At 44.2% G+C, this 27,118-nt stretch overlaps 1 protein-coding gene across 3 annotated transcripts in view; it reads left to right on the top strand.

Moving 5' to 3' along the window:
• The window catches only part of PTPN1 (protein tyrosine phosphatase non-receptor type 1), a 63,895-nt gene that overhangs the window by 19,333 nt on the left and 17,444 nt on the right, over positions 1 to 27,118 (top strand). For 2 of the 3 annotated variants that reach the window (XM_025263292.2, XM_044927537.1), the window contains 2 exons: positions 23,944 to 24,034; positions 26,907 to 27,007. In XM_025263292.2, coding sequence (XP_025119077.1) covers positions 23,944 to 24,034; positions 26,907 to 27,007 — 192 coding nt within the window. The remainder of the gene's footprint in view (positions 1 to 23,943; positions 24,035 to 26,906; positions 27,008 to 27,118) is intronic. The other variant, XM_025263294.2, reaches the window with a different exon arrangement.

Below are 27,118 nucleotides of genomic sequence, written 5' to 3'. Positions count from 1 at the left end.
GGCGCCTGGGTAAACCTCCAGGCAGGCGACCTCTGTGGCCTCCCCACCTGATGCACAGAGATCTTCACGGGCAAGGACGGGCAGCGCAAGCCAGGCCCAGCAGGCGGGGCCTAGAGAGTGTCTGAACGGCTCCGCAGGCCTGGCCCTCGCTGCCTTGGAGAAACAGTTTGCCTCTGGGGCTATCATCTCCCATAAATGTCACGTTCCCCTCCCTGAACCCACAAATAGCCAGCTTGCACTTCATCTTCATGCTCAACCAAGCAGTGCTGAGATGCGGGGGCCTTGGGCTGCAGGCTGACGGCGTAGTCGCCCTGGGTGTTTCCATTTTGCAGCTGGCTGCTTTTGAACTGGCTCGTGGAGAGCTGCAGGGTGCAGGTTCCCTGCTAGCTCACGTCCAGCTTTTTGTCCCTGACTGGACGGCTGCTGTTTCACTTCTCAGCAGAAAGGGACACTGGGCCTACCCACGCACTCGGAAAGGAAGGTGTGATGTACCACTCCTGAAAGATTGGGTCTAGCGTCATCGTAAACAAGAGTGGGGTGGGGTCAGGCGGGGCTGGAGGTGGAATGTGGCTGCTCCCTAGAATTACACATTGTTCCACAAGTGCACTCTGGCATAGTGTGATGGAAGTTTCTGGCATCTTATTCCTCTTAATAATCATAGCACAGAAGGGGATGGGGGAGTGGGCTTGTCTGGCTGTGGAAGCTGTCATATTAAACAGCACTTTTGGCTTTTAACAAGTTTTATCCAAATGAGACTTTAGGCTTTCTCTCTCAAATTTACTGGCAGTTTTTCTGAAAACATCTAATTATTTTGCCAGAAAATCACTCAAGGACAGCCCTTTTTTTTAACCTATGCAAATATGTTGCATTCTTTTAAAATAGATCAGACAGAAATGGGTTACCTGTAAGATTTTATATATTTTCTAATGCATTCTTTTTATATTAGATACATTTCTGTAGACTTTCTTATGCTCTTATTTGAAAGATGTATTTTGTAACATAAAGCACTGCTTTATCTTGTCTTAATAAGCTTGATAAATTTTTTAGCTACTAAACATTTTTTTGTATATTGTGAAATCCCCTGAGTAATTATAAAATCAGCAGACATTTGTTTACACGTTAACACATGTATCTATTCCTGCTGCTGCTGCTGCTAAGTCACTCCAGTCGTGTTCCTAGTTGCACTAAAAACCTAAAGTAACCTTCAGTTCTTTAGTTTTCCCTTTCTTCCAGCTGATTGCCAAGTCTTCCGGCTTCCTTCTTGAAGTGCGCGTCTGACCCTCTTCTTTCCTCATCTTCTCCCCTTGCCTCCATTCAGGCCCCCTCCTCTCTGGCCGTTACGGTCCCCTTCAACTGGTTTGGGCCCTTCGCTTCCAGCCTGTCTTTCATGGGACGAGAAGGGATATCCTTGTCCTACTTGAAGACTTCCAGTGGCTCCCTGTGCTGGGTCTGGCGTCTCCAGATTCCTTGGCCTCACCTAACACAGGTGCTTAAAGCTGGTCTGCGGAGGGTGTGGCCCTGTCTGCTGGTTAGCCTCCCTCACCACCCCACCCCCTCAAACCCCACTCACCCTGTTCCCTTTGCACTTCAGACCGAGTCATCGTGGGTGCTGGATCTCCTGTCTGCTGAGAGCCTCCTTTCGGCTCACAAGCCCCACCTCCATGGAGCACATGCCTCCTGCTCCCAACGCCGAGCTGACTGTCCTGTTAAGTTCCCTTTTTTAAAAAAACTATGGCAAATATTATGAGTATGCTTTCTCTGTTACCTCTGTGAATGCAGTAATTTTCCCTTATCCACCTGAGGAATCCATCTCCCTGGAGGAAAGTTAGTATTTGGTCCCAGGAAGAAAGCCACTGAGAAAGCATGTATTCTGCCTCTAACATGCCAAATAGCATTTTTTTTTTTTTTTACAGCATGTTGCTCCTTTTTAACAATTCCATTTTATGTGAATTAATATTTTTCTTCTATTGCTTATATATTATTTTCTTCTTAGCTAGAACATGAACCCTCCAAGAATATGGGATCGTGCCTTTCAGACCTTTGTATCCTCAGGACCAAGTGTATTGTGGTGTCTGGCTTACTGTCACCTTGTGGACCTGTATCGCACACGTGTTTAGTCATGCTCAGTTACACTGTACATAGTGCCACAGGCAAAAAGAGCAATTCCTCTAAGTACCACATTGTCCTATCTGACCACGTCTTGATATCCTCTGAAAGGAAGGGGAGACTGCAGGTGAAAGAGAAACAAAAGAAGTTAAGAGCTGGGCTTTAAAATATCTCAGGCTTCACTGTTGACAATTCAAGATTTTTTTCCCCAATGTTTTAATCTCAGTTGCATGTAATTTTTGCCTCATCGCAAATTATAGAATTTAGTTGCCATGTAAGATGGATACCTCTGTACACCCTTCAGAAATGTTTATGGAATTAAAGAAACCACATTAAGGACTCAGCACTTAAGGGTAAGCTACCTAACAATTATTCACTAACAGAAAGTTGTAATTTTCCCTACAAACCATTATGCTGGTCATCTATAAATTCATATAAATTATGTTGACACTTAATTCATTCCAACTTGATCGGGTGCCCGTGGATACCAGGCAGGACGCTAGGCAGTGACACGTGCACAGGTGCGGGTGATCGGAAGCACGGCCTGTGGTCTCTGTAACATCACAGCAGGGCGATGACATGAACGGTCACGCAGGCTAGGACTTGCGGAGGAAAGTGCCATGAAAGAAAACGAAAAGGTGCAAGGAGAGTATTGAAGAAAGGGCTTTAAGCTGGTGTGAAGAGGTCAGTGAGTGCCTCCGCGAGGCTTACAAGGTGGGGTGGGACAGCCTTTTGAACAGCAAGGGCTTAGCAGTTTTCAAGAAAGCAGGGAAGACATGCATGGCCTAAGCACTGGTCTCCAGAGTATGTCACCTCCTGAGATAATGACTCCCGGAAGTTAATTATTCACTTGCAGAAAGTAGGACCTCCTCTTTGTTTATAGACATTTTAAAATTACGGATTTGTCTTATACTAGAATCCCATGATTTATTGAAGAGTCCTCTATTCACTTTACTCACATTGCTTGAGATTTTATATAATATTTTGAGAATACCTAAAGTATTGATCTTACCCTTTTAACCCTTATTAAGTTCTAATTTATACTGTATTTCATTATACAGTGATATGTTTACTATGGAAAGCAAAAAAGAATGAAAGTTTTCTTTATCCCTATCACTGCACAGTGTAGGTACTATAACCATTTTGTCTATTTTCTGCCAATCATTTTTAATTGAAATTTTTATTGAGATAATTAGATTCATGTGAGAAATAATAGAAAGATCCCTTGTACTCTTTGCCCAGTTTCCTCCACCTTGATGATATTATGCAAAAGTGTAAGGCACTGTCGCAACCAGGATACTGATATTGATAGCAGTTTGTCCATCTTATCAGGTTTCCTCGACTTTACTTGTGCTCATTTGTGTGTGTGCTGTTTTCCATAGATTCTTGTATTAGTAATGCTGTTTTGTGGTGTGATTTCATTCCAGGTTTTTGGGTTTTTTTTTGCCCTCAAAAAGCATCTCCTCTCCTAATCATATATCCCTCTCATGTCCTTATGTGTTTTGTCGCAACTTGTGTTAAAAAGCAACTGCCCATAAGGGAAATAAGTACATTGAGAACAGAATTGTCAGTCTGAATGTACTTTACCAGCTTACTGATTGTCTGTAGACAGGTTAGCCAGTTTACAGTTTCTGGCCCTGCTACTGAAAGATCCTCTGGGTGGTTTGTAACGAAAGGAGAACCATTTAGTGCCATTCAAAACAGACCAAAGTATGTCTGAAAAAAAGCCTGACAGGGATGTGTAAATGCCAAGTTGCCTGTAATTTAAGCAGAGCAGAGTAAGTAGAATAAACATATACAGGGAAAGTACAGGTAACAAAGGAGGCTTTGAGAATTTTGCTCTTATTTCTTGAGTGAATAGTCTTCTCATTAAGCTAATAACCACTTGCTTGCTGCATGTGTGGTCAGTTGATTTTTCATTAGTCATATGATTTTCATATGTGGTCTGGTTTTTGGTATTGTTTGAGTTTTCTCAATGGGAATATATTATCTTAATAATCAGAAAATACCCCCAGTTTTCAATTTTGGAGTAAAAAGAAACAGTAGACATGTGAAAAGTAAGAAGGTAATTGGTTTAAAGTATCTGAGTTCAGGAAGCATGAATAGAAGTGGGAGAGAAGCCAAGATGATTGATGCCAGTCATGAAGCTGCAAAAGGTCGCTGAAAGCTCGGTGACCAGACAGTCCGCTTGGAGAAATTTCACAGGAGGAGGTAACTGCCAAGGGCATGCAAATAGAAAGGACCCCAGAAGGAACACGAGGCGTGAGTGTTAGTTTAGAGTTTGGAGAGGGAGAGAAGAGAGCGCCTTCTTGTCCAGAATAGGATCTCAGTGGAGGTTAGGCTCCCACTGATGAAAAAGAACTGTTCGGTTCTGGCTAACCTTGTTCAGCAACTCTTAATAATTAAGATTTAATAACGTAAGAATGTGTGGAAGGTACTTCAACAAGATAATCTGTCTCTCAAACCTGGTAAAGTGGTGAAGTTTTTTTTAACTTATTGTTTAGTCACTAAGTTGTGTCTGACTCTTTTCGAGCCCTGAACTGCAGTACGCCAGGCTTCCCTTTCACTACTTCCTGGAGTTTGCTCACAGTCATGTCCCTTGAGTCAGTGATGCCATCTAACCGTCTCATCCTCTGTCATCCCCATCTCCTCCCACTTTCAATCTTTCCCAGCATCAGGGTCTTTTCCAGTGGGTCAGCTCTTTGCATCAGGTGGCCAAAGTATTGGAGTTTCAGCTTCAGCATCAGTCCTTCTGGTGAATATTCAGGGTTGATTTCCTTTAGGATTGACTGGTTTGATCTGCTTGCTGTCCAGGGGACTCTCAAGAGTCTTCTCCAGCACCACGGTTCAAAAGCGTTAATTCTTTGGTGCTCCACCTTCTTTATGTTGGAGAAGGAAATGGCAACCCACTCCAGTGTTCTTGCTTGGAGAATCCCAGGGACGGGGGAGCCTGGTGGGCTGCCGTCTGTGGGGTCACACAGAGTCAGACATGACTGAAGTGACTTAGCAGCCGCCTTCTTTATGGTCCAGCTCTCACATCTGTGCATGGATGTGAGACTATTGAAAAAGCCACTGCTTTGACTAGACGGACCTTTGTCGGCAAAGCAGTATCTCTGCTCTTTAATACATTGTCTAGATTTGTCACAGCTTTTCTTCCAAGGAGCAAGCATCTTTTTGTAAGGTGGTCTGATATTCCTATCTCTCTAAGAATTTTCCACAGTTGTGATTCACAAGTCAAAGGCTTTTAGCCTAATCAGTGAAGCAGATATTCTTCTAGAATTCTCTTACTTTTTCTGTGAACCAGTGGATGCTGACAGTGTGATTTCTTCTATTTGCAATGTGATTGATAAACCCAGAAAATGCAGTTTTAGAAAAATTACCTGAGTAAATGAAGGTAGGTTAGATGGCTGGATAACGAGATTATATTATAGACTAATACATATATTGTGGGCCCGTCTATGTAAAAACAAGTAGTAAAAATTCAAAAATAATGAATTCATTATTTAAGAGTTCATTGTTTTGTATGTTTGGAGGAGTAGATAGTGCTAGACTGTTAACGCTGGTGAAGTTTTCCATTACCTTTATATTGTATACACTGGACATGTTTGCATAATTCCTGTGGAGGGATTTTGTAAGTAAGTCTTTGAGTATTTAGGGATGTTTGCATTTTCTGATGACTCCTTCGGCACTCATGTCGCTGTTCTGTACCCTTGATGCCCTCAGTTTGGGACTGTCCCTGCGATTCCCTTCTGTGAGCACTGTTGAAGTTAAGTAGTAATCAGCCGTTCTCGCCTTCCCTCTCCCCCAGCATCCAATGGGAAGTATTTTCGGTTGGCGTCTGAGAGACCCTCAGTTAGTATCCGCCCGCCGATTGCCCTTCCTGTTCCGCCCTCCGTCCCCTCTGGCGTTGTCCTCCACGTTGTATGCATGCTGCCCGCCTGCTCTGTTGTTGTTCAGTCACTAAGTCGTATCCAACTCTCCTCAATGCTCACGGTCATTTCTCCTTAAACCTTTCTTGTCATTTCGGTTGCCTGATGCTCCTTCTCTACTAGGTTCCTTGGGAATGGTTTATAGAAATATTCTGTGAATTATCAATGCATATTCCTAACAGTTTGCAGCTTTACTATTTGAAGGCCATTTTATCTATATAAAAATCTTTAGATCACATGTTATTTCCTTCAGTAATTTAAATGTTGCCCCACTGTGTGTCTCACGGTGTAGAGCGCTGCTGTGGGCGTTTGACGGTCTGGTTTTTTTTGCCTTTAAAGTGATTTGGTCCTTTTGCTAGATGCGCAGAAGAGTTTTTTCTTAACCTTTTGTATCAAAGTGTAATCATTTATTAAACTGTATCTTGCTCTTGGTCATCTTGGGTCATTCTCCTCCCAAATCTGTGTTCTTTTAATATATAGTTTCAAATCTTCTTTTTTTTAATTTCAGGAGAGTCTTAAATTCAAAGTTGCAGTATTTTCTTTTGTTCCATTGTTTTGATTTCCTTCTCAGGGACTCAGCCTGTTGTGTGTTTGTTTGATTTTCTTGTTCTATCATCTGTTTCTTTCACTTCCTCAAAAAAATTTTTAAATCTAATTAGCTTTTAAAGTAAAAGAAAAATTGTTAAATATAATTGCACGTTTAAAAAATACAATTTCAAACTTACACAATTAAAACAGTACAGAGAACCTATTTCTCTTTGGTTATATTTTTTGGAATTTTTTTTTTTTTTAACTCCACTATATCTGTTTCCTCGAAGGCATTAAACATGTATGTTTGCTCTTGGGTTGTCCTTGTTTTATCTTCATTTCTGAAAATACTTCCTTCTTTTCTTTTTACTTTGTCCCTGCTTTCTTGCACTAACCTTTCGAACCCTTCTGTTTTCCGGTCACTTTGTTCGTGCGTTCTCATCCTCATTCATGCTGTTCTTCCTGAGCTTCTACCATGTTCTTAGGGTCTTCTCAACTTGGGTTAGTTTCATCTTTTGTGGGCCTCTTTCTGGCTTGCTCTTCTTTTCCCTAGGGGCATCTTTTGTCCCTTGTTCTCTCGTATAGTAATGTTATGTGGAACTTAGCTGTTCCTTGTGTGTTGGCCATCTTTAAGCGAACAGTTTCCCAGCAGTTTTGAGGAGGAAGGGGTGGATCCCGTGGACGGTCTAGCTCAGGGCTCTCGGGCTCCCTCTTCAGCTGCCTTTGTGAAGTGACTTCTGTGTCTCCAGGATCTGCTTCCCCTGTTCCTCCTGTTGTTACCTATTATCTCAACCTTCTCTCTCCTCTGCCCCTTTTGTCCTTACCGTGCTCGATGTGGTCTACTCCCAGAAGCCTCTCGGTACAGGCTTTGTCTAGGAAGGTCTTAGTCGGGAGAGTCTGGAGGGCCTCCAGGTACCTGGGGGAGGGGGAGCCTGCAGGATCTGCTCCGGGTTTGGCTGCACACACGGTCGGCCTGTCACACCTCCCCGTGAGGCCTGATGCTTCAGGGTTCTCCTGATCACAGCCGTCAGAATCCCCCATGTCTTGATCCTCCTTCCTGCCATACAGTGCAGTGCCACATAGGTCTTAATCACTGGCTGTCCCCCACTTCCTTGCACTTTCAAAACCCTAAGGGGTTTGTTTGCGTTGTTGTCTGAGGGTTGTTTGTCAGTTTTGCCGTCCTGTTTACTTTTATGGGGGAGTTTGGGGGGGAAACCTGTGCTGCTGCCACTGACTTCCCAGAACCGTGAAACCAGCGTAGTCTCTCAGAAACACGCGTCCGATTGTAGTGTTCCTCCCTGCTTAAAAGAATTGAGTTGCAAGAGCCCTTCATGCAAACTTGCAAACATATAGAAATAGATGAGTGTAACGGACCCCTTTGTATTTGTCACCCAGTTTCAGTCATTATAAGCTCATGGCTCATCTTTTTTCCTCTGTAGCCCCTACCCATTAACCCCTCCCAGCTCATTTATTTTGAAGTATGTCCTAGCATCATAATAAATACTTAAAAAAGAAAAATTGAACACTCAGGGATCAGAGGAGCCAGAGCCACATCGCCTTTGGACTTGAGAAGGAAAGGGAAATGTCAGGGAAAGCTGACGTTAATGTCCAGGGTCTGGGCTGAGGCACTGTCAGCCCGGTCATACATGGACAGAAATTCAGAGTGCGGCCTCTAGGGAGCTGAACATCATGGCATGCTCTGCTAGGCAGGGAGCTGGAAAGACAGCACTTGCCCTTCCTGCCTGAATATTGTTTGCTGCAGAGGGCCCCGGGGGTGGGGGGTGTGCTTTCTACCAGGCTGAGTTCTCCTCAGCCCGGCTCCGGGCTCCAGAAAAGCCTTCTTGATACTCCAACTGCTGACCTGCTCCTCCGCTGGTCTGTGGGGGTGGGGTTCAGAGAGCCCGGATCCCATCTCAGATGGAGTGAAGCCTTCTTCAGGAATGTAGCACATCAGAGAGCCGTACCGCCTGCAGGAACAGTGGACAGGAAGCGGCACATCCTTCCAAGAAATGCTGCTCTCACACCCAGCCGTTCCCTGGGCATCATGGCAGGAAGTTACTCATTACTGGAAAATCACCCCGACCTTTCTGTTGAGGAAGTCCGAGAGCAGAGTGCTCAGAGATAGTGGGGTCACTGGTGCTCGCTTCTTACAGCCACTGTTTGTTTTCCAGCACCATCCTCACGCTTTCTCGGATTTCTTCACTCCACGTTCCTCCCTCTCGGCTTGGTTTGTCCTGTTTAGCCGAATCAACTCGGGATCGTTGATGAGGGCCATGCGTCTGCAGGAGTTGTGCTCTGCGGGGAAACACACAACCTGGCGTGTCTGCTCCTTGGAGCTGAGGAGGCTCAGATCACAGTCTCTGGGGAAGCCTGTGGAGCACAGGCAGGTTTAGGACATGGTAGCTGTGCCCGGTACGCCTCTGGGGGTCACAGACCCGGGTCGCAGGCCTGGATGAGTTGCGGGCCCACTCTCTCCTCTCTGACCATGGGCCTGGAGAGGCCCAGGCGGCAGGCTGCTGGGGTTGCTCCAGTCATGGATGGCCATCCTTTCTCCTCCCCAGCCCTCATTGCTCAGGCTTCCTTTGAATCAACAGTGTCAGAACAGACTAGGCAAAACAGCTTGGGTGTCAGCCGTCTGACTTCTTTTCTCCGCTTAGCGCCAGCCAGCATGGGCAAGGAGACGCAGCAGGTCAGCAGCGCCAGAAGAGCTCTGCTCTGCATCGATGTCGCTGCTCCCCAGGTGCTCCTGAGTGTGCTGTTCTCACTGTCACTGGCTCGTCTCGATGCCTCTCCCTTCTTCCTGTGAATAGATGTCCCCTCCGAGCAGGACTCCACTCAGTAGTGCTGTGTTTGGCCACAGCTGGTCTTCCCCACTGAGTGGGAACTCAGTGAGGACAGGGATCATGACAGAGCCACCTGCCCCACAACACTGGCGCAGCATGAAATGCAAGGCCAAAAATTGGCTGCAAGTACAATGATATATTGTGCTCTGGGTTCTGAAAGTGATTCTCAAAACTTGACTTTGGCATCATATGTAAGGCTTTGCTTTAGAAAATACACTTGGGTGTTAAGACTAATTACTTTTAAGAATGTTACAACTCTGGCTTTTTAACTATCCTGTTCTCTAATGAACATACCTTATTGAAGCTACACACTGTTTGCTCTGAGTAATCTTGTGAAGATTGCTTCTCAGGGCAGTAAGAAAGCAAACGTTCTAATGCTGAGCTTTTTTTCAAGTTTAGGCGTTGCTTGTTCCATGAAAATGTCACTAGACTTAGTGTCTCTAAAGTTCTTTATTTATCCTGGTTTTTGCAAAAATTTGTTTTATTTGGTCCTAGGGATTTATTTTCCTGCTAAACCAGCATAAATGTCTTCATTTTGTGAGCCTTGGGAAGAAGAGTGTTTGGCTATTATTGTAATATCTTAAGGGATATTGCTTCTGCAGTAGCTTCAGTTATTTATGTAATAATAGTGACCCTAGTCTGTATCTAGCAATATGAATATGGATTTTTAGTTCCTATATAGTTTTAGTTATAGCTTTGAGATATTGAGCAAATCCTCTTGAGGAAAGATTTGGCATGCATCAGCTTTCAAAAGCTTCTAAAAATTGATCATATATTATTAGAAGAGGTTTACTGCCTCTTTCCATCCCATAGAAAATGTATTTTTTATGTATCCAATTCTAAGAAGCCAGATGACCGAAAGATCATGCAGCTGTTGCCCATGGCTTATGACTAGAGAGGACGAGGGCACAGAACCCTTTTAAAGCAGTTTGTGGTGGTGGTGGTGGTTTAGCCACTAAGTCGTGTCTGACTCTTTGCGACCTCATGGACTGCAGGTCACCAGACCTGTCTGTCCATGGGATTTCCCAGGCAACAATACGGGAGTGGGTTGCCATTTCCTTCTCCAGGGCATCTTCCCAACCCAGGGATTGAACCTGTGGCTCCTGCATTGACAGGCATCTTCTTTAAACAATTGCATCTGAATATGTTGAAGGAGGTGGAAAGATGTTCTGATTTAATTTGTTGAGGTACAGCTATTTTTGGAGAAGGAAATGGCAACCCACTGCAGTATTCTTGCCTGGAAAATTCCATGGACAGAGGAGCCTGGCGGGCTACAGTCCACAGGGTCGCAAAGAGTCGGACACGACTGGGCGACCAAGCAACAACAACACAGCTATTTTATGCTGGATCTTGTTTGAAGTAGTTACTCAGAAAGTTGCTTTTTAATTAAATATCCCAAAGAAAGGCAGTGCCAAAGAATGCTCAAACTACCACACAATTGCACTCATTTCACACGCTAGTAAAGTAATGCTCAAAATTCTCCAAGCCAGGCTTCAGCAATACATGAACCGTGAACTTCCAGATGTTCAAGCTGGTTTTAGAAAAGGCAGAGGAACCAGAGATCAAATTGCCAACATTCGCTGGATCATGGAAAAAGCAAGAGAGTACCAGAAAAACATCTATTTCTGCTTTATTGACTATGCCAAAGCCTTTGCTGTGTGGATCACAATAGACTGTGGGAAGTTCTTCAAGAGATGGGAATCCCAGACCACCTGATCTGCCTCTTGAGAAACCTATATGCAGGTCAGGAAGCAACAGTTAGAACTGGACGTGGAACAACAGACTGGTTCCAAATAGGGAAAGGAGTACATCAAGGCTGTATATTGTCACCCTGCTTATTTCACTTCTATGCAGAGTACATCATGAGAAACACTGGGCTGGAAGAAGCACAAGCTGGAATCAAGATTGCCGAGAGAAATATCAATAACCTCAGATATGCAGATGACACCACCCTTATGGCAGAAAGTGAAGAGGAACTCAAAAGCCTCTTGATGAAAATGAAAGAGGAGGGAGAAAAAGTTGGCTTAAAGCTCAACATTCAGAAAACGAAGATCATGGCATCCGGTCCCATCACTTCATGGGAAATAGATGGGGAAACAGTGGAAACAGTGTCAGACTTTATTTTTCTGGGCTCCAAAATCACTGCAGATTGTGACTGCAGCCATGAAATTAAAAGACGCTTACTCCTTGGAAGGAAGTCATGACCAACCTAGATAGCATATTGAAAAGCAGAGATTACTTTGCCAACAAAGGTCCATCTAGTCAAGGTTATGGTTTTTCCAGTGGTCGTGTATGGATGTGAGAGTTGGACTGTGAAGAAAGCTGAGCACCGAAGAATTGATGCTTTTGAACTGTGGTGTTGGAGAAGACTCTTTGAGAGTCCCTTGGACTGCAAGGAGATCCAACCAGTCCATTCTGAAGGAGATCAGCCCTGGGATTTCTTTGGAGGGAATGATGCTAAAGCTGAAACTCCAGTACTTTGGCCACCTCATGCGAAGAGGTGACTCATTGGAAAAGACCTTGATGCTGGGAGGGATTGGGGGCAGGAGGAGAAGGGGACGATAGAGGATGAGATGGCTGGATGGCATCACTGACTCGATGGACATGAGTCTGAGTGAACTCTGGGAGTTGGTGATGGAGGCCTGGCGTGCTGCAATTCATGGGGTCGCAAAGAGTCGGACACGACTGAGCAACTGAACTGACTGACTCAGTAAAGTAAAATTTGCTTTGACAGAAGTTAAAAACTTAGACGTCAGGTAACATGGAGAAGTATGCTTTTTACAAAACAATCTGCTTATTGACATGGTGAACAGAAATAATTTAACGTTTTCATTTTTTCCATGTATTTCACTACAAGTTCAGACACATAATAATACACACCAGATAGACACGGGGCAGAACTCCGGGCAGAGCCGTGCTGCCTGCCCTCTCCTCACGGAAGAGCAGAGGAGCAGTGTCATCCGAAGTGCAGGGATGTTATTGTGGGTTTTTTTAATTTCCTACTATTTTAATCTGTGTTCCTCTTGATCTTTGCTAAATAGTTGCAAAGAATGAGTCGAGCCTTCATTAATCTTTTTTTTTTTAATTCTACCTAGTTTTAATGGTTTTTCTTTCTCTGAAAAGTAGTGATTTGTTCTTTCTGAAATCTGAATGATCAGATGCAGCTGCGTTTTTGTTGCTATTTGAGTTTAGGGAGAGGGAGGTGGAGCACTCTGAAGGGACACAGAGATTAGAGTAACTGTTAGGTTGACAGAAGAAGAAGAAACACCTATTCTTTGCCTAGTTTAAGATTTAGAGACAGTAGAGTGGATATAGGTGAAAATTGTAGAAGGAAAATAAACCAGATGGATTAAGTTTTTTTTTGTTTTTTTTTTTGTGTTACTAAAGTGTTACTACATACTGAAGAAGATGACGACGTTCTACCATTAGAAGCAATAAAGGAAATCGCAGAGGAAAAGGTCAATAGGCTTTGACTACTTAAAAATTTAGAACTACTTTAAAACTTTTTATTACTTAGATAATGCATGTGTGCTTAGAAAACCATTGGAAAACAATAGAAAATAAAAATTCCCTCAATCATTCTCCCAATTGGCAGCTCTAGCTATAATGACATTTTACAATCATCCTCCCACACTTAAAAAATTTTTTATGTAAGGGAAATTAAATGTGCAAACAAATAAATTGGAAAAGTGGTTTCCAGCACAGACAAAGAATTGATGGCTTTAAAATATGTAAAGAGCTTAAGAAAAATGTTTATATTCTCAAGGCAAAGACAGGCATCTGTTCCATTGTACGTTGTTCAGCAGATGTTGAGTGCGTCCTGTCACACACAGCTGTTAGAAGGGCCAGACATGGCGTTTTGTCGTCTGTGTGTTTTATTCCAGCGTTCTGAGTCATAATCAAGATATAAGTGAAACTATATGGGAAACATTTTTCTTTAAACTTTCAAAAATAATGTAGGCGAGTGTGTGTAAAAACTTCAGATGGAAACCCGTTTCTTAAGACTCCCCACAAAAACTAACAATAAAGGAAAAGATTCATAAATTGAACTGTGTTGACATGAAGAACTTCTTTGTCGAAAGACACCGTCGACGTTGGGTTGTCTGCAGAAGTGACCTGCGCATAGATCAGCGTATCCTTCATTTACCTGTGACATGTGGTGCGTGTGCTTCTATGCATGGTGCCTGGTGTCCCTCATTGTTCTCAGGCACAGTTCAGCGCTAAAACCCAGGAGGAAGCGAAAGGAATGCATGTGCGGATGGAGGTCGGGGCTTCGGAACTGCTCGTTCTGCTTCTCCAGGAGGGATCAGGTCCCAGGTGGTGGGAGAGGGTGTAGGTAGAGTATCCGCTTGCTCAGAGCTCTAATCCTTCTGTTTAACATCAGTCCCTGATGAATAGTCGTGGGCATGTTTGTGTGAGTTCTGTGTGGCAGCGCCTAGCTCAGAACCTCGTGTCTGTCTGTCTGGCCATCTTCCGCACTGGAGCACAAGGTCCACAGTGACAGGACTTTGCCTCCCTTGTTCACCCTCCTGTCCTTCTTGCTTTCCACATAGTCAGTGCTAAGTAAATATTTGGATGAATTGAAGAGATTCAAACATTGAATGTAAACCTTGCTTCCTTGATCCGCATGCGCTGAGTTCTTTGCAAAGCCAGGCAGAAGAGCTTGGTCACCGCTTCCTCTCTTCCCCGAATTGTGATTTTACTTTTGTGGCTTCACTAAAGAACTATCACTTTAGAATGCTTTTGAGCATTGGGCACATCTTCCTTCATCATCTCTAATCCCCAAATGGTGTGTAGAAAAGTACATTTATATCGAGAAGGTATTTAGAAAATTCACTTGTTTGGTAACAATAATACAAAAGCCTTTTCTTTGGTTATGGTAACAGAATCTTGTACTACTCTTGGAATGTTAAACAAATTCTTAACCAAAGCTGATTTCATTTTGACATTCTGTTTCCCTCCCATTCACACTCCCAGATTATCCACAGAATACCATCAGTTTCATAAATATGGTTTTCAGTTATTTCAAAGTAGGCATATTGTGTGGGTTCCTAAGGTCCCTGTAGGGAAATTAAGCGTGGAGGGAGGAAGCTGGTGGTTGGCAGTCTGGTTCCTTGTAAAGCAAGCTGTGAACCTTCCACTCTCAGATGTCTGCCAGCTACTTGTGTCCCTAGTCAGCTGTGCCACTGTCCTCGGCAAAGTGGCAGAACCCCAGGGCCTGAACACGCCAACTGTCCTTATGGAAAGCAGAAGGTAAACAAAACAGAAGTGAAAGTGGATTCAGTTTTTAGACTGTTCTCTTACAGGAACGGTTTTGTGGTTCTCAGCATTCAAAAAAAAAACTTGTTCCAATATGCTTCACTGACATCAGTTACTGTAAGTCTGATTCATTTTCTGCCTATTGATTTCTGCCCAAGGTGAAATTTATGACATTTAACAGAAAACGTAAGTGATGTTAAAAAGCAACAAAAACAAAAACCAGCTACTTTAAGGATTGTAAAAATAAGGTTTAAAGTCAGTGACCCTTGAAAACACAATTTTCATATTTCTCTGTTAACTATTTGACTGTGTAACCATAGAGTTGTTAAAAATAAATGATAATGTTAACGTCATATTAAGCATCCAAAGGATAATACAATTTACTTTGCAGATTTTTTTTTACCCCTAGTATCCTGCAGCTTCACTCTGATGCTAGCGTGCGGGCACTGACTTTTGTCTTGGAGGCTCGCTGGGGCCGCTCTGTCCTGTCTCCTGTTGTCCATGCTGCGTCCCTCTGCACTCGCTTCCAAAGTGCCTGTCCTTTGTGTTCAGTGCAGAGTTTATCTTCATCTGTTAAGGTCTGTTGTTGTTTAAATGTCAGTGGTTGTCAATTTCATTTCAAGATTTCTCATTTATTCTTTCCTATCTGCTTATTGTGGCTTCGTTTATTCCTTCCTAGATGTATATGTAACATCTTTTTTATACACAATTTCTTTATTTATCCCTGATCTCAAATACATTTATCTTTAAAGTGCCTGACAAGCCAACAGTAAATTTCATGTGAAATAGTTATTTTTCTAGTTGATTATCTTTTTCAGAACGAGTCTTTTGTGGTGGTGTGTGTTTTTCTTTTTTTGGTATTGTGCTTACAGATGATTTTGAGTGGGGGGCCTGTCGTTTTCGTTTGTTCTTGTTTTGTGTTTGAGCCTAGCTGTGCCTTTGTGGTGATCGACAGGGAAGCCTGGCGTGCTGCGATTCATGGGGTCGCAGAGTCGGACATGACTGAGCGACTGAACTGACTGTGCCTTTGTGTTCTTCTCTGTGTTTAATCGACCCTCACTTTGCGTTCAGAGCAGAGGGTGTAGTTCAGAGCTGAAATCAGCCCCACCACCTCCACCGGTTGGTTCCCCGGTTCCCCTTGCCAACTTTGTGGAGGGTACTCCACACTTCCCATGCCTGCCCTCATCATCTCATTTGTGGGGAATTTGTAAAACAATTTGATTCTGCTTTTTTCCATGTCATTTTCCAAATGCACATAATTGTTCTGGTAGTGATTTGTAACTCCATTATCTTTGAACCTCCCCCCGACCAGTGGACAGGATGACCCAGCGTCTCCGCAGGCTCTGGCGAGGCTGATCACTGCAGATCTGCTGTCTTTTGAACGCAGGCTGGTTGTGCTCATTTCTCCTTCCTCTCTCAGCTTACCACATTAGATTCTGAGGCTCTGGGTTTACTTTTCAGCATCTTTTTCTATTCAGTACATAATCATTTTAAACTTTAAGCCAAAGCAAGCTTGCTACTCGTTAACTAAATTTTAAACTGTTTATTATCTAAGCATTGTAGATTATCTTACAGTTTAGCAGTATTGACTATGACTTCTGGCATATTGATTATATAAATGGATAAATATAATCGTTTCCTAAGGTTTATTGGAAGGGCTGAATGAAGCTCCAATACTTTGGCCACCTGATATGAAGATCCGACTCCCTGGGAAAGACCCTGATGCTGGGAAAGACTGAAGGCAAAAGGAGAAAGAGGTGGCAGAGGGTGCGATGGTTAGGTAGCATCATTGACTCACTGGACATGAATTTGAGCAAACTCTGGGAGATAGTGAAGAACAGGGAAGCCTGGCATGCTGCAGTCCATGGGGTGGCAAAGAATTGGACGTGACTTAGTGATGACTTAGCAACTAAACCACAACAAAGATCTTTGTAGTAAATTACATTGTTCCATTAACCAGTATAGACAGAGCACAGCATTGCTTTCACCATGAAAGACGTTGAATTTCTGATTTTGAAAGTTGTGTATTTCTCAGTATGCTTTACTATACCGTAATTTTATATTGTCATTTATAATGAGATTTATGAGTAACAAAGTTGTTCAACACAAATGTCACTTTGAAGATTTGCTTCCTAAAATTCTAGTCTAGCCATCCCCGCCCCCCTCCCCACTTCTATATATCTTCCTATTCAGTGGTGACTACTTGCAAGAGTTCCAGGAAATGTATGCCCTATATGTTCACTTCTTATTTTAAATTATTGCCTTTACTGTACTTCTGTATTTCCCTTTGATCTAGCTCTATTTCTGAGAGCCAGTAGTTTCCTTAAAGTACTAGGTAGCAGCTAGAACAGTCAAATTAGGCAACCATTTGTAAAAAGAGGGTGTGGGGAGTAGAGAAAATGCTGAAGATATTGAGGAGCTGCAGTTCGCTGCAGTTCTAGCAAATACAGGGTGCCGCTGGGGTGTTTTCTTCCTTCATTTAAAACAGATGGCTGTCTAAATCATCTAAAAACAACTGTCTATGCTTTGAATTCGTGTTTTAGTAGCTCTTTTAGTACTATCTTGTTGAGAGGCTGTGTGACTCAATTGCAAAGCAAAATAGTAGTAATACTAATTATTGTTATTATTGGAAAGCAGGAGTGGACCAGACATTTGTTTAAACACATTCCCTTTCAAGAACTTTTCTAGTCCATAATATGAATCAGACTGGTATACAGTTAAGGACTCTTTGAGCACCTTTAGAACCACTCCGTAATTCAGTCATTAGAATTAGGTTGAATGCCCACTCTGGGCCCAGGCTGGTGCTAGGAAGGTTGCGAGTCTAGGACCTTCCTAGTAGACTCCCAGCCATAATGAGACACTGGCTCCACCTCATCACTCTTGCATAGTTTTAAGAGAAGTAGCGCGTTTTACAGTGGAGCCAGAGACATTCGCCCTCTTGTGGGACTGAAGAGAGAAGGATGTTCAAACCAAAATTGCTAGGTTTAACTTAACAAAGTGCTATAAACATTAGAATATTTCTGCAAGCCTGGCTTTTATGCCTATGTGTTTTCAAAAATTAGAGCTCTCACGTAAAACATTATCAGCTTTACCCCATGTTTGACTTTTGCCTAATTGGATTTGGGAGGTATTTAAATAATGGATAATGAGCTTTCTTGTAAGTAGAGAGACTGACTGACTCTGGGCCCTGATTCCTTCCGTTCCCAGACCCTTATGAGGAGCTCAGTGGGTGCTCGCTGGGAGGTCATCAGTCATCTTGTTAAGTGAGTGTGGAAGGATGGGGAGTCAGAACTAGCTTCAGAAATGCTTCAAGTAATGATGGTTTCTGCCCTACCTTGCCTCTTAAGATCGATTTTCAGTTCAGATGTTTTGTTTAAATTTTATGTATACCTGTGGTGGATTCATTTTGATATTTGGCAAAACTAATACAATTATGTAAAGTTTAAAAATAAAATAAAATAAATAAATAAATAAATAAAAAGAAAAAAAAATTTTTTATCAGACATCTTTATCCCAACTTTCTAGCCCAGGTCAGTCATAATTTTAAAAGAACTTTTTTTTTTTTTTTTCTCTCCCATGAAAATGATTCACTGTAGAAATGAGGCAGATCATTTTGGGTACCCAGTACCTCTATAAAATGACACGGTGTAATTTAAACCACTCACCAGTAAGCTGTGACTGAATGTGAGCTCTCCTTTGGCCACACACCATCAGATGTGTTCTCTAGGAGAGCGTGAACGTTTGATGTCTGTTACACGTGCTGCTTTCTTCTGTCACATTTCTGAAGAAACCTGTACCAAGAATAGGAAGTAGACTCCAGAAAAGCCAGTGAAGCACAGTCCGAGGGAAGGAGATGGGCAGCTTATCTGTTTGTTGGTGTGGGCCATTTCACTGTTCCCAGTTCTCATTCAATGTGATCTCATCCCTGAAAGGGTGAGGTGCACTTTGAATGGTGCTTGAAATGTTGAATGGGGTTTTTTTAGGGGATGCTTCTGAGAATATGTTTCATGGCAAGTTTACTATTTCCTTCTTGGCTTGGCTCCTAAATTTACCCAACAGTCATCTTATCATCATCAGCTTTAAGACCTTTATTCTGTTTTATTTTCTCTGTGTGGATGTTTTGCACGCCTCGGTGCATTCTTTAATCTTTGGTCAAAGTAGTACAAGATCTAGGGATGCCACGAGCTTGTGATGGCAGTCCCCTTAAACTTGAGCCGTAGTCAGTGTCTGCTTTCTCCAGCTGTTGGGAGGTCAGCTCACCTGTGATGCCCTTTTAGAATGCAGAAAGCTTGTTTTGCTGTAATTCTGTCACATTTCGAGGTACAGTGGTTCATCTACTTTTTTTCTAAACCACTATTGGTAGTTAACTTATAATTTTATAGGTGCTTTTATCACTCCTCAATATTAATACTATAATCCTGGCATTTTATTTTTCTGAGTGAAATGTAAACTCATATTTAGAGCCTGCATGTATTTCTCATGTGCAGTTCTGAAATAGAGAAACACTTAAACCGGGTTTGTTTTATTATTTGTAAATTATACCTCAAAATTGATTAGACAACAGGGACCTGTTGTGTAGCACATGGAACTCTGCTTAATGTTCTGTGCCAGCCTGGATGGGAGGGGGGTTTGGGGGAGAATGGATACAGGTCTGTGTGTGGCTGAGTCCCTTCTCCACTCACCCGAAACGGTCACAACATTGTTAATTGGCTATACCCCAGTACAGAATAAAAAGTATGACATTTGGAGAAAAAATAAATCAGGAAACAAAAAGAAATTGGTTAGAAAAACTAACTGAACTACGTATTTAAGATCTGTGCATTTGACTGTTTGAGTCTACCTTAATTTTAGACTCTTCTTTTAAAAGTATTGTGTGGATAGCTTCTATTTTCCCAATATTTTTATTAGCTGTTTTGGTGTGTTCTCTTCAACCAAAAAAGTACAGATTACTAGATCCTTCGGTTGCATAGAATCAGTCGCACACTGTTGTTATTTTGGCCCTTATTTCCTCAGAATGAATATTTTTTCAGTGGTTTATTCATATCAACTGTTGCTTCCATCTTCTTTCAGTCACACCAGCTGGACTGATCAAGATTGTTTCATGTCATAAGGCAGATTTGCACCTATTGGTGAACACTTCCAAATAACAACTAGAGTAAGAAATTTAAAAATGAGATTTTTTTTCCCCCTTCAAGTCATTTTTCTGTGCTCTGTAGCATTTCCCCAAAAGCTTAATCTCATCCGTAAAAGATGTGATGGATACATTACTACTAGACCAATTTGTTTAATCTCAAGTGAGTTTATATTATCATACTTTTCAGTTGCTATCTCTCTTGCTCGTATGAGTCAAAAACCTTGCCATTTTGTAGGTTTTTCTTTTAAATAGCAGAATGTGGACTTCCTCTTTAAATACAAGTTGAATGTATACATGGTTTAAGAAGTTAAATACTACCACCGTGGTCTTACAATCCAGTTATTTGCTGCCCACATCTCCCCATTCCCAGTCTTTCTCTTTATGAATGGCTTTTGAACTCTGAGCCTGCTTCGAGCTTGCATTTGTTTCCAGTTTTTAAGGAAAATGTCTGTCCTTTGATTCATGAGTTTAGATCTTCCAGGAGATGCAGGGTGTCGCTTTCTTAGGCAGCCGTCCCTTCCGCTACCCCGTCCCGCGCGTGTGATACTTTAGGTGAAAGCCGTGTGCAGTGTTTGCATTGTTGCCTCGCACACCGTCACAGTGGTGCTGTGCTGTCATGCTTTCCTTTTTAATAGATTTTCTTGTAGTTAAGAATTGCCTTTTCTTCATTTGCATAGTTTCCTTTCTGCCTGAGTCACCAGGGAAGCCCCTACCTGTTGTTAACTCTTCTCATACCTTCTGAGAACCTCTCACAACAATTTTCCACCAGCTCAGTTAGCACTATGCAATAGAAATAAGTACCAGCTATGTATGTAATTCTGCTTTTTCTAGTAGCTGCAGTAAGAAAGGGGCTTCCCAGGTGGCGCTAGTGGTAAAGAACCCGCCTGCCAGTGCAAGAGACGTAGGAGACCTGGGTTCGATCCCTGGGTCAGGAAGATCCCCTGGAGGAGGGCATGGCAACCCACTCCCGTATTCTTGCCTGGAGAATCCCATGGGCAGAGGAGCCTGGCAGCTACAGTCCATGGGGTCGCAAAGGGTCAGACACGACTGAAATGACTTAGCATGCAGCAAGAAAGGTAAAAGGAAGCAGATGAAAGTAACAATATAGTTTGCTTAATCCAGCATGTTCAAAGTGTCATTTCAACCCATAGTCAATGTTTCAAGTATTTGAGATATTTTAATTTCTTTTCTTAGTACTAAGTTATCAAAACCCGATGTGTGTTTTTTACACTTGCGCAGCATCTCTTTTCAGACTCGCCACATCTCGGGTGGCTTATGGCTACTGTATGAGACAGAGCAGGTTCAGGTGATTCGGCAGCTGCAGCCCTGGTCTCGGAGGAGGCATCCCTCCTGGACACCTCCGTCCCTCTGTCTGGGTCGCTTGCTCTGAAGACTGCCCCACGGCGCCCATCTTGAGACCGCTTTGCTTTGCTTCTTTCTCAGTTGGCGTCCCTGTTTTCTGGACTGCGGGTATTCTCGTTTCCCTCTGGTGGTCTTACTCAGTCACGGCGGGTATGCTGGACAGAGGCGTGCTGTTGGCGTGCCCACCTCCTGAGCCCCGCTGGCGCAGTCTGGCGTGCCCACCTCCTGAGCCCCGCTGGCGCGGTCTGGCGTGCCCACCTCCTGAGCCCTGCTGGCGCGGCCTGAGCGCTCGCCTCCTGGGGCTGGTGCGCTGCCACCCTGGCCCCACTGCAGCCTCGCGGGAACCTCCTGCGCCTTTGCTCTTGTGGTGCGTCCTTTTTTGTTTGTCTCTCCCCTGGGCACCTTATATCTTTCTCTTCCTTGGTTTTTTCCTTCACTCAGGTAGAAACACCAGTGGATGCTGAGAAAGGGAGCAGAGGTGGTGGGGTCTCTGAGGCCCTACAGATCTGAGCGGTGTCTCTCGTTCCTTCTTGCCTGATGATTATTGGGGCTGTGTATAGAATTCTAGGTTGGACATCATTTTTCTTCAGAATTTTGAAGGCATTGCTCTGTTGCCATTCAGCTTTCAGTGTTCTTGCAAAATCTGAAGCCATTCAGATCCCCTTACCTTTTGAAAGTGAACTATTTTTTCTTCCTGGAAACTTACAGAATCTTCTCTTTGTTGACGAGACCCTCGACCTGCACGTTACTGTGCTCCAGTGTAGGTCTGTTTTTATCATTTTGCTGAGCATCTGATGTGTCTGGTAGATTTCCTTGAACTATTTTTTAATGTTTTCTTTCCTTGTATTTTATTCTGCTTAATTTTCCGTTGTTATTTATTTTTGCCTTCTGGAAAAGCAGAGTTTCTTCTACCTTTATCTTCTGACTCTTCTGTTAAGCTTACCATTTCTGCCATCTTGTTTTCAAGTTCCAAGAGACATTTTTATCCAACATCCTGTTCTTAATCCATGAATGTATGGATCTTATCTTTCTGAGTATATTAATGATAAATATATTTTTAAGCTTTGGTTTCTCTGCACTCTTATTTCCTCCAAGGGGCTTGTTTTTCCCATTTTATTTTTCCTTTAGATCTCTTTCATACTACAGGTGTTCCTTCTGACGTCTCTTGACCAGTGGTCTGAGCGTGATGAAGATGGGGGCTTCCGGGGTCCACTGCAGGCTCCCAGCAGGTGCACGGGGCTGGTCGGCACACATCTGCCTCCAGGCCTCTGGGTGCAGGTGGGCTGTTATTTGTATACCCTCATGATGGTACCTTTTGGTCTTTCCTCTTGTTTGCTCATATCACCTGGACGGCGCTCTGCCCCCTGATTCACATTTTCCAAAAAGTAAATCTCCAGATTTCAGCAGAGGTGTGAGGCAGCAGGCACCCAGCAGCAGGAAGGGAGAGGTGGGAGTGGAGATGCAGTTCCTCTGGTCCAGCCCTGCCCCGCCCTGCGGTGAATCCCACCCCTCGTTCCAGAAGCAGGCTTCCTGGCCTTCTGGAGGGTTCTGTGGTGGAAACCAGGCCGGCGCTCTGCTCTCCCCGCCACCGGCTTGTGACTGAGCCTGCTCCCCCCCGCCAGCTGCTCATCAGTCTGATTGCCAGCCTGCAAAGCTGTGCTGCTGTTGTCTGCTCTCCTGTTCTCTCACTGCAGCCTTTCCCTTTTTTTAAGAAGTTCTGGTAAAACATACATAACATAAATTTACCATCATAACCATTTTTAGGTGTACAGTTCAGTGGCATTGAGTATATGCACATAGTTGTGCAAGCTTGTCTTTTCATGGTAGTACTAGTAAAATACAGACGTAAAGGAAAAGATCTCCACGTGGGATTATAGTGGTGTTGATGTAGAAGAGCAGAATGAGATGTGTGTGGTCTGTCTGGCAGGACACACGCTGCAGTCTTCTGTGAGTTCAGGCGCTTGCTCTCCTTCTGACAGTTTGATTTAATGGGATTTGTTTACCATCCCCTAGGAAAGCATTTGGGGCTTCCCAGGTAGTGCTAGTGGTAAAGAAGCCACCTGTCAATGCAGGAGACTTCAGAGATGCAGGTTTGATCCCTGGGTTGGAAAGATCCACTGAAGTAGGAAATGGCAACCCACTCCAGTATTTTTGCCTGGAAAATTCCATGGACAGAGGAGCCTGGCAGGCTGTAGTTCATGGGGCTGCAAAAGTTGGATATAACTGATGGCATTTGTGTGCGCGCACACACACACGCGGGAAAGTGTTCAGATAGTTGTTTGGCAGAAAGGGGCCTTTTATCTGCTCTTGATAAACTGTAGCTTTACAGGAGGTTGAGGATGGAATTCCCAGGCCTGACACAGAAGGCTCTCCAAGATCTGATCTCTACCCACCTGTGTACTCCAGCCCTGTCGTTCCTCCACCAGCCCACTCAGCATCCCCGCACAAAGTGTGAACCCCAGCCCCTGTGCCTCTGCTGTGCTGGGTGTTCTGAGTACTGCGCCCCGTTCCCGTCTCCTTGCCCTCTTCCGCGTCGTTCTAGCTCCCGGCCCCACACCGCCGCCTCCTGCCCGCGGCACGCAGGTGTCCTTCTGTCTCCCTCCCGTGATCTTGGACGTGCCTCTTGAAGTAGCACTTGCCTTTCCCGCACTCCCTGGCCCCCTTTGCTGTTTGTTTCTGCGCCGCGTCTTCCTCAGTGCTTGGCACATGGCCCGCACGCAGTCAGCTGTGTTTCTGGTGCCAGAGATTTCAAGAGAGAACTCTTTTATCTCTTATTTTGTAGGATATCCGACATGAAGCCAGTGACTTCCCATGCAGAGTGGCCAAGCTTCCTAAGAACAAAAACCGAAACAGGTACAGAGACGTCAGTCCCTGTAAGTATTCACACACCACAGTTACCTGCTCCCATCCAGCCGGCCCCTCCGAGGCTGCGGGCCTCTCAGACTCCTTTAGCCCTGGGGTTTGGTAATAAATCAGTAGCAGTTGAGGTTTATGCCTTGATTGTTTCCTACGATGAAGGCATTAGAGGCTTGTGTAATGGCTCACTTTTCCGCCCATGGAGGGATTAGGTTTCAGTTTCTAGAAAATTCAGCAAAGTTCAAAGCGCTTTTCTTAGCTTTGACTATTTTAATGATGATTCATTTTCCTACCAGCTGAGTGTGTGTAATGGCAGGTGTAATATAACCCCTTCTGGGTGACTCGGCGACAGTATTGTTGGGCCCCAAGCATTGTACTGACCGGTAGTGATGCCCTGCCCGGGCATGGGCCAGGGTCGGGGAGGCACTCACCTGCCGCCTCAGCTAGAGACGCGGTCGGCTCTGCTCGCTGACCACACCTCCCCCAGTCCTCCCCCTCCGCCATCACTGTTTTTCTGGCTCTTTCCTATCCTTAGCTCTCAGTGTGCCCGCTGGCAGCCTCCTCTGCCTTCCGAGTAATTGGCTTTCAGTCTGCTGATATCTCGAAAGTGAATGAACTGTGTTAGAATCTGTGTAAAGTGAGAAAAACTGGAGAGGAGGGAAGGACAGGAACTTCACCACCTCCTCTGGGTCACAGAGAGCCTTGGGACTCACCTCCACGTGGTGTCACCCAGCAGCGAGGGCCGTGGCTGCAGCGGCTCCATAGCAGTGCCCTCTGCCAGGGATGTGACGATGCCGCCAGGCCCCCGGGCAGGCCCGTCCTACCGAAGCCTGCTGCAGGGGCGGCTCCCGGTGCCCTCCACAGGAGAGTGGCAGTGCCTCCTGCCGGATGGCGCAGTGCCCCAGGCCGTAGGGGGGCGGAGTGAACCAGACCTGGGCTGGCGCTAAGCAGTCTGCCTCCGACGGCTGCCGCGGCGCTCTGCCCCTCTGAGCTGCGTGGCCTCAGGCGGGTTGCCCTCTCCCCTGATCTTCAGTCACACAGGAGTCACAGGGATCTCAGGACGGGGCGCAGACTGAAGTCAGGGCATATCAGTGCTTAGCCCCGAGTCTCACTCTCAGTGTCGGCTGTGGTTGAGACGGCCAGGAACTGAAGTGCCCACTGGGCACGTCCACCACGTGGGTCTAGGTCAGGTGACACAGGATTTTGCCCCAGTGTCTGATTGTCTTGATTTAGCACTTCCAGGCTATGGCTGCACATAGATTTTATTTAAAAATAATACTAATGGCCTCTTCTCAGGGAATTCTGCCATGAGGCCCTGGCCAGCTGCCCTGCGCTAGAATCACCATCGCAGTTCACATCATGCACACGGTGCCCACCGAGCCCTTGGTCTGTAGCCTTTGCTGTACTCGCTCTGAATTAGGCAACAGTATTATCTTTCATATTTCTTTTCTGTGTTTTCGATCAGTATTCATCTAAATAAGTTTGTAAACCAGCTTTACAGAGGAAAAAAACCCAGCATTTGAAATATTCTTCCAGGGATACAATTCCCAAACTTTTTAACCAGTCTTAACTCCTTGCATTTTTCTCCCCTACCTCCACTCTTCACTAGAGAAGGTAATTTGCTTTTAAAGTTATGAAGGAAATGGGGAGAATGTTTCAAGGTAGAAGGTGATCCTATTATCTTCCATTTGGCAGGTGAAAAACTCAGCACTCAGAAGATAAGTTGTCTGTCCAAGGTCACCACCCAGTGCTGTGAGACCTCTTATCTCCATGGCCCATTTCAGTATCACCCGAGTATTTCAGTGTGTACTAACCCTCTATGATGAGAAACGTTATTCCAAACAATGGCTAATTCACTAAAACATCTCTTTGGAATGCTTTCGAATAGAAAGCCCCTAACTGCTTATCCCTGCTAAGTTTTCCTTTCTCTCTGGGCAAGGGGAGAACTGTTTATGGGCCGTCACCTGAGTTTACCGTCCCTTGTGTGGTACCGGAAATAAAAACACCCACCCGCGCTTGTTAATGGCCCTGGCAAGATAAGGAAAGTTGCCTTCGGGAAAGCAGGGCTTTTGTGACAGTGTGGTAAAGAGGAAAAGAAGCGGTTGTGCTTTTTCTGTAACCTGGGATAGACCTTTCAAATGCAAGTGTATTTCTAAAAACTATTCTGAAAGTTACTTTAATGTATTTTCGGTGTTGTGTTTTGGATTCAGAGTCTATGTTTTCCTGTTAAACGCTCTTTTAAGTGTCTCTGATTGTGACATTTATGTTGTACTTTAGCTTTTCTAAAGACAACCTTGTATCATGGAGTTCAAGGTGTGAGTTTTCACCCTGTTGTAGACTTCAGCCGTTTAATCTTGGAAGTATTAGGCACAGGTGAGGCTGAGACGTGATCATAAATCTTACCAACTTGGTTCATTGTACCAACTTGAACTCTGGGGACTGGGTGGAATATTGGTGGATTTTGTTCCCTTTTAAAGATCAAAGCCATTGCATTTTTCACTCATTAAAGTATGTTTTAGGCCTCAGAGAACAGATTCCTTGACATCCCCTCCCCCCCAGTCTTCTGAGGTGTGAGGACAGTAATAAATATCATAAGACGATAAAGCCTAAAAACAGATTTCCCAAACAAGAATTAATAATCTATGTTTTAGTGTAATTTGTTTCTTTTGCTATTTTGTATTAAGTTTCAGATACTTTCAGAAACCTTCTGAAAGTACTAGCGGTTCCCATTATTGGAGACACTAAATTAATCTCAGAACAGTTTGGACTCAGCCAGTGTGAACACCCTGAGCGCCTCACTTGCCTTCTCTGCTTTCCCCTTAGGGCACATCACCTGTGCAAGCACTTAAGTCCCCCTGGATTAACCTTGCATTCTGGTTTGCCTTTCAGTTGATCACAGTCGGATTAAACTTCATCAAGAAGATAACGACTATATCAATGCTAGTTTGATAAAAATGGAAGAAGCCCAAAGGAGTTACATTCTCACCCAGGTAAACAGAGTCTGAATTTTTCACTAGTGGGCTTCACCTCTCTCGATGTCAGCCTAAGAGCCTGACAGCGCCGTTATCCACGCCTCAGATAAAGTCTGCCACATCTTTTAG

Source organism: Bubalus bubalis, chromosome 14 (assembly GCF_019923935.1).
Source record: "Bubalus bubalis isolate 160015118507 breed Murrah chromosome 14, NDDB_SH_1, whole genome shotgun sequence".
NCBI classification, from domain to species: domain Eukaryota; kingdom Metazoa; phylum Chordata; class Mammalia; order Artiodactyla; family Bovidae; genus Bubalus; species Bubalus bubalis.
Note: the sequence above shows the minus strand (reverse complement) of the source record. Positions and strands in the feature narration are given on the sequence as shown.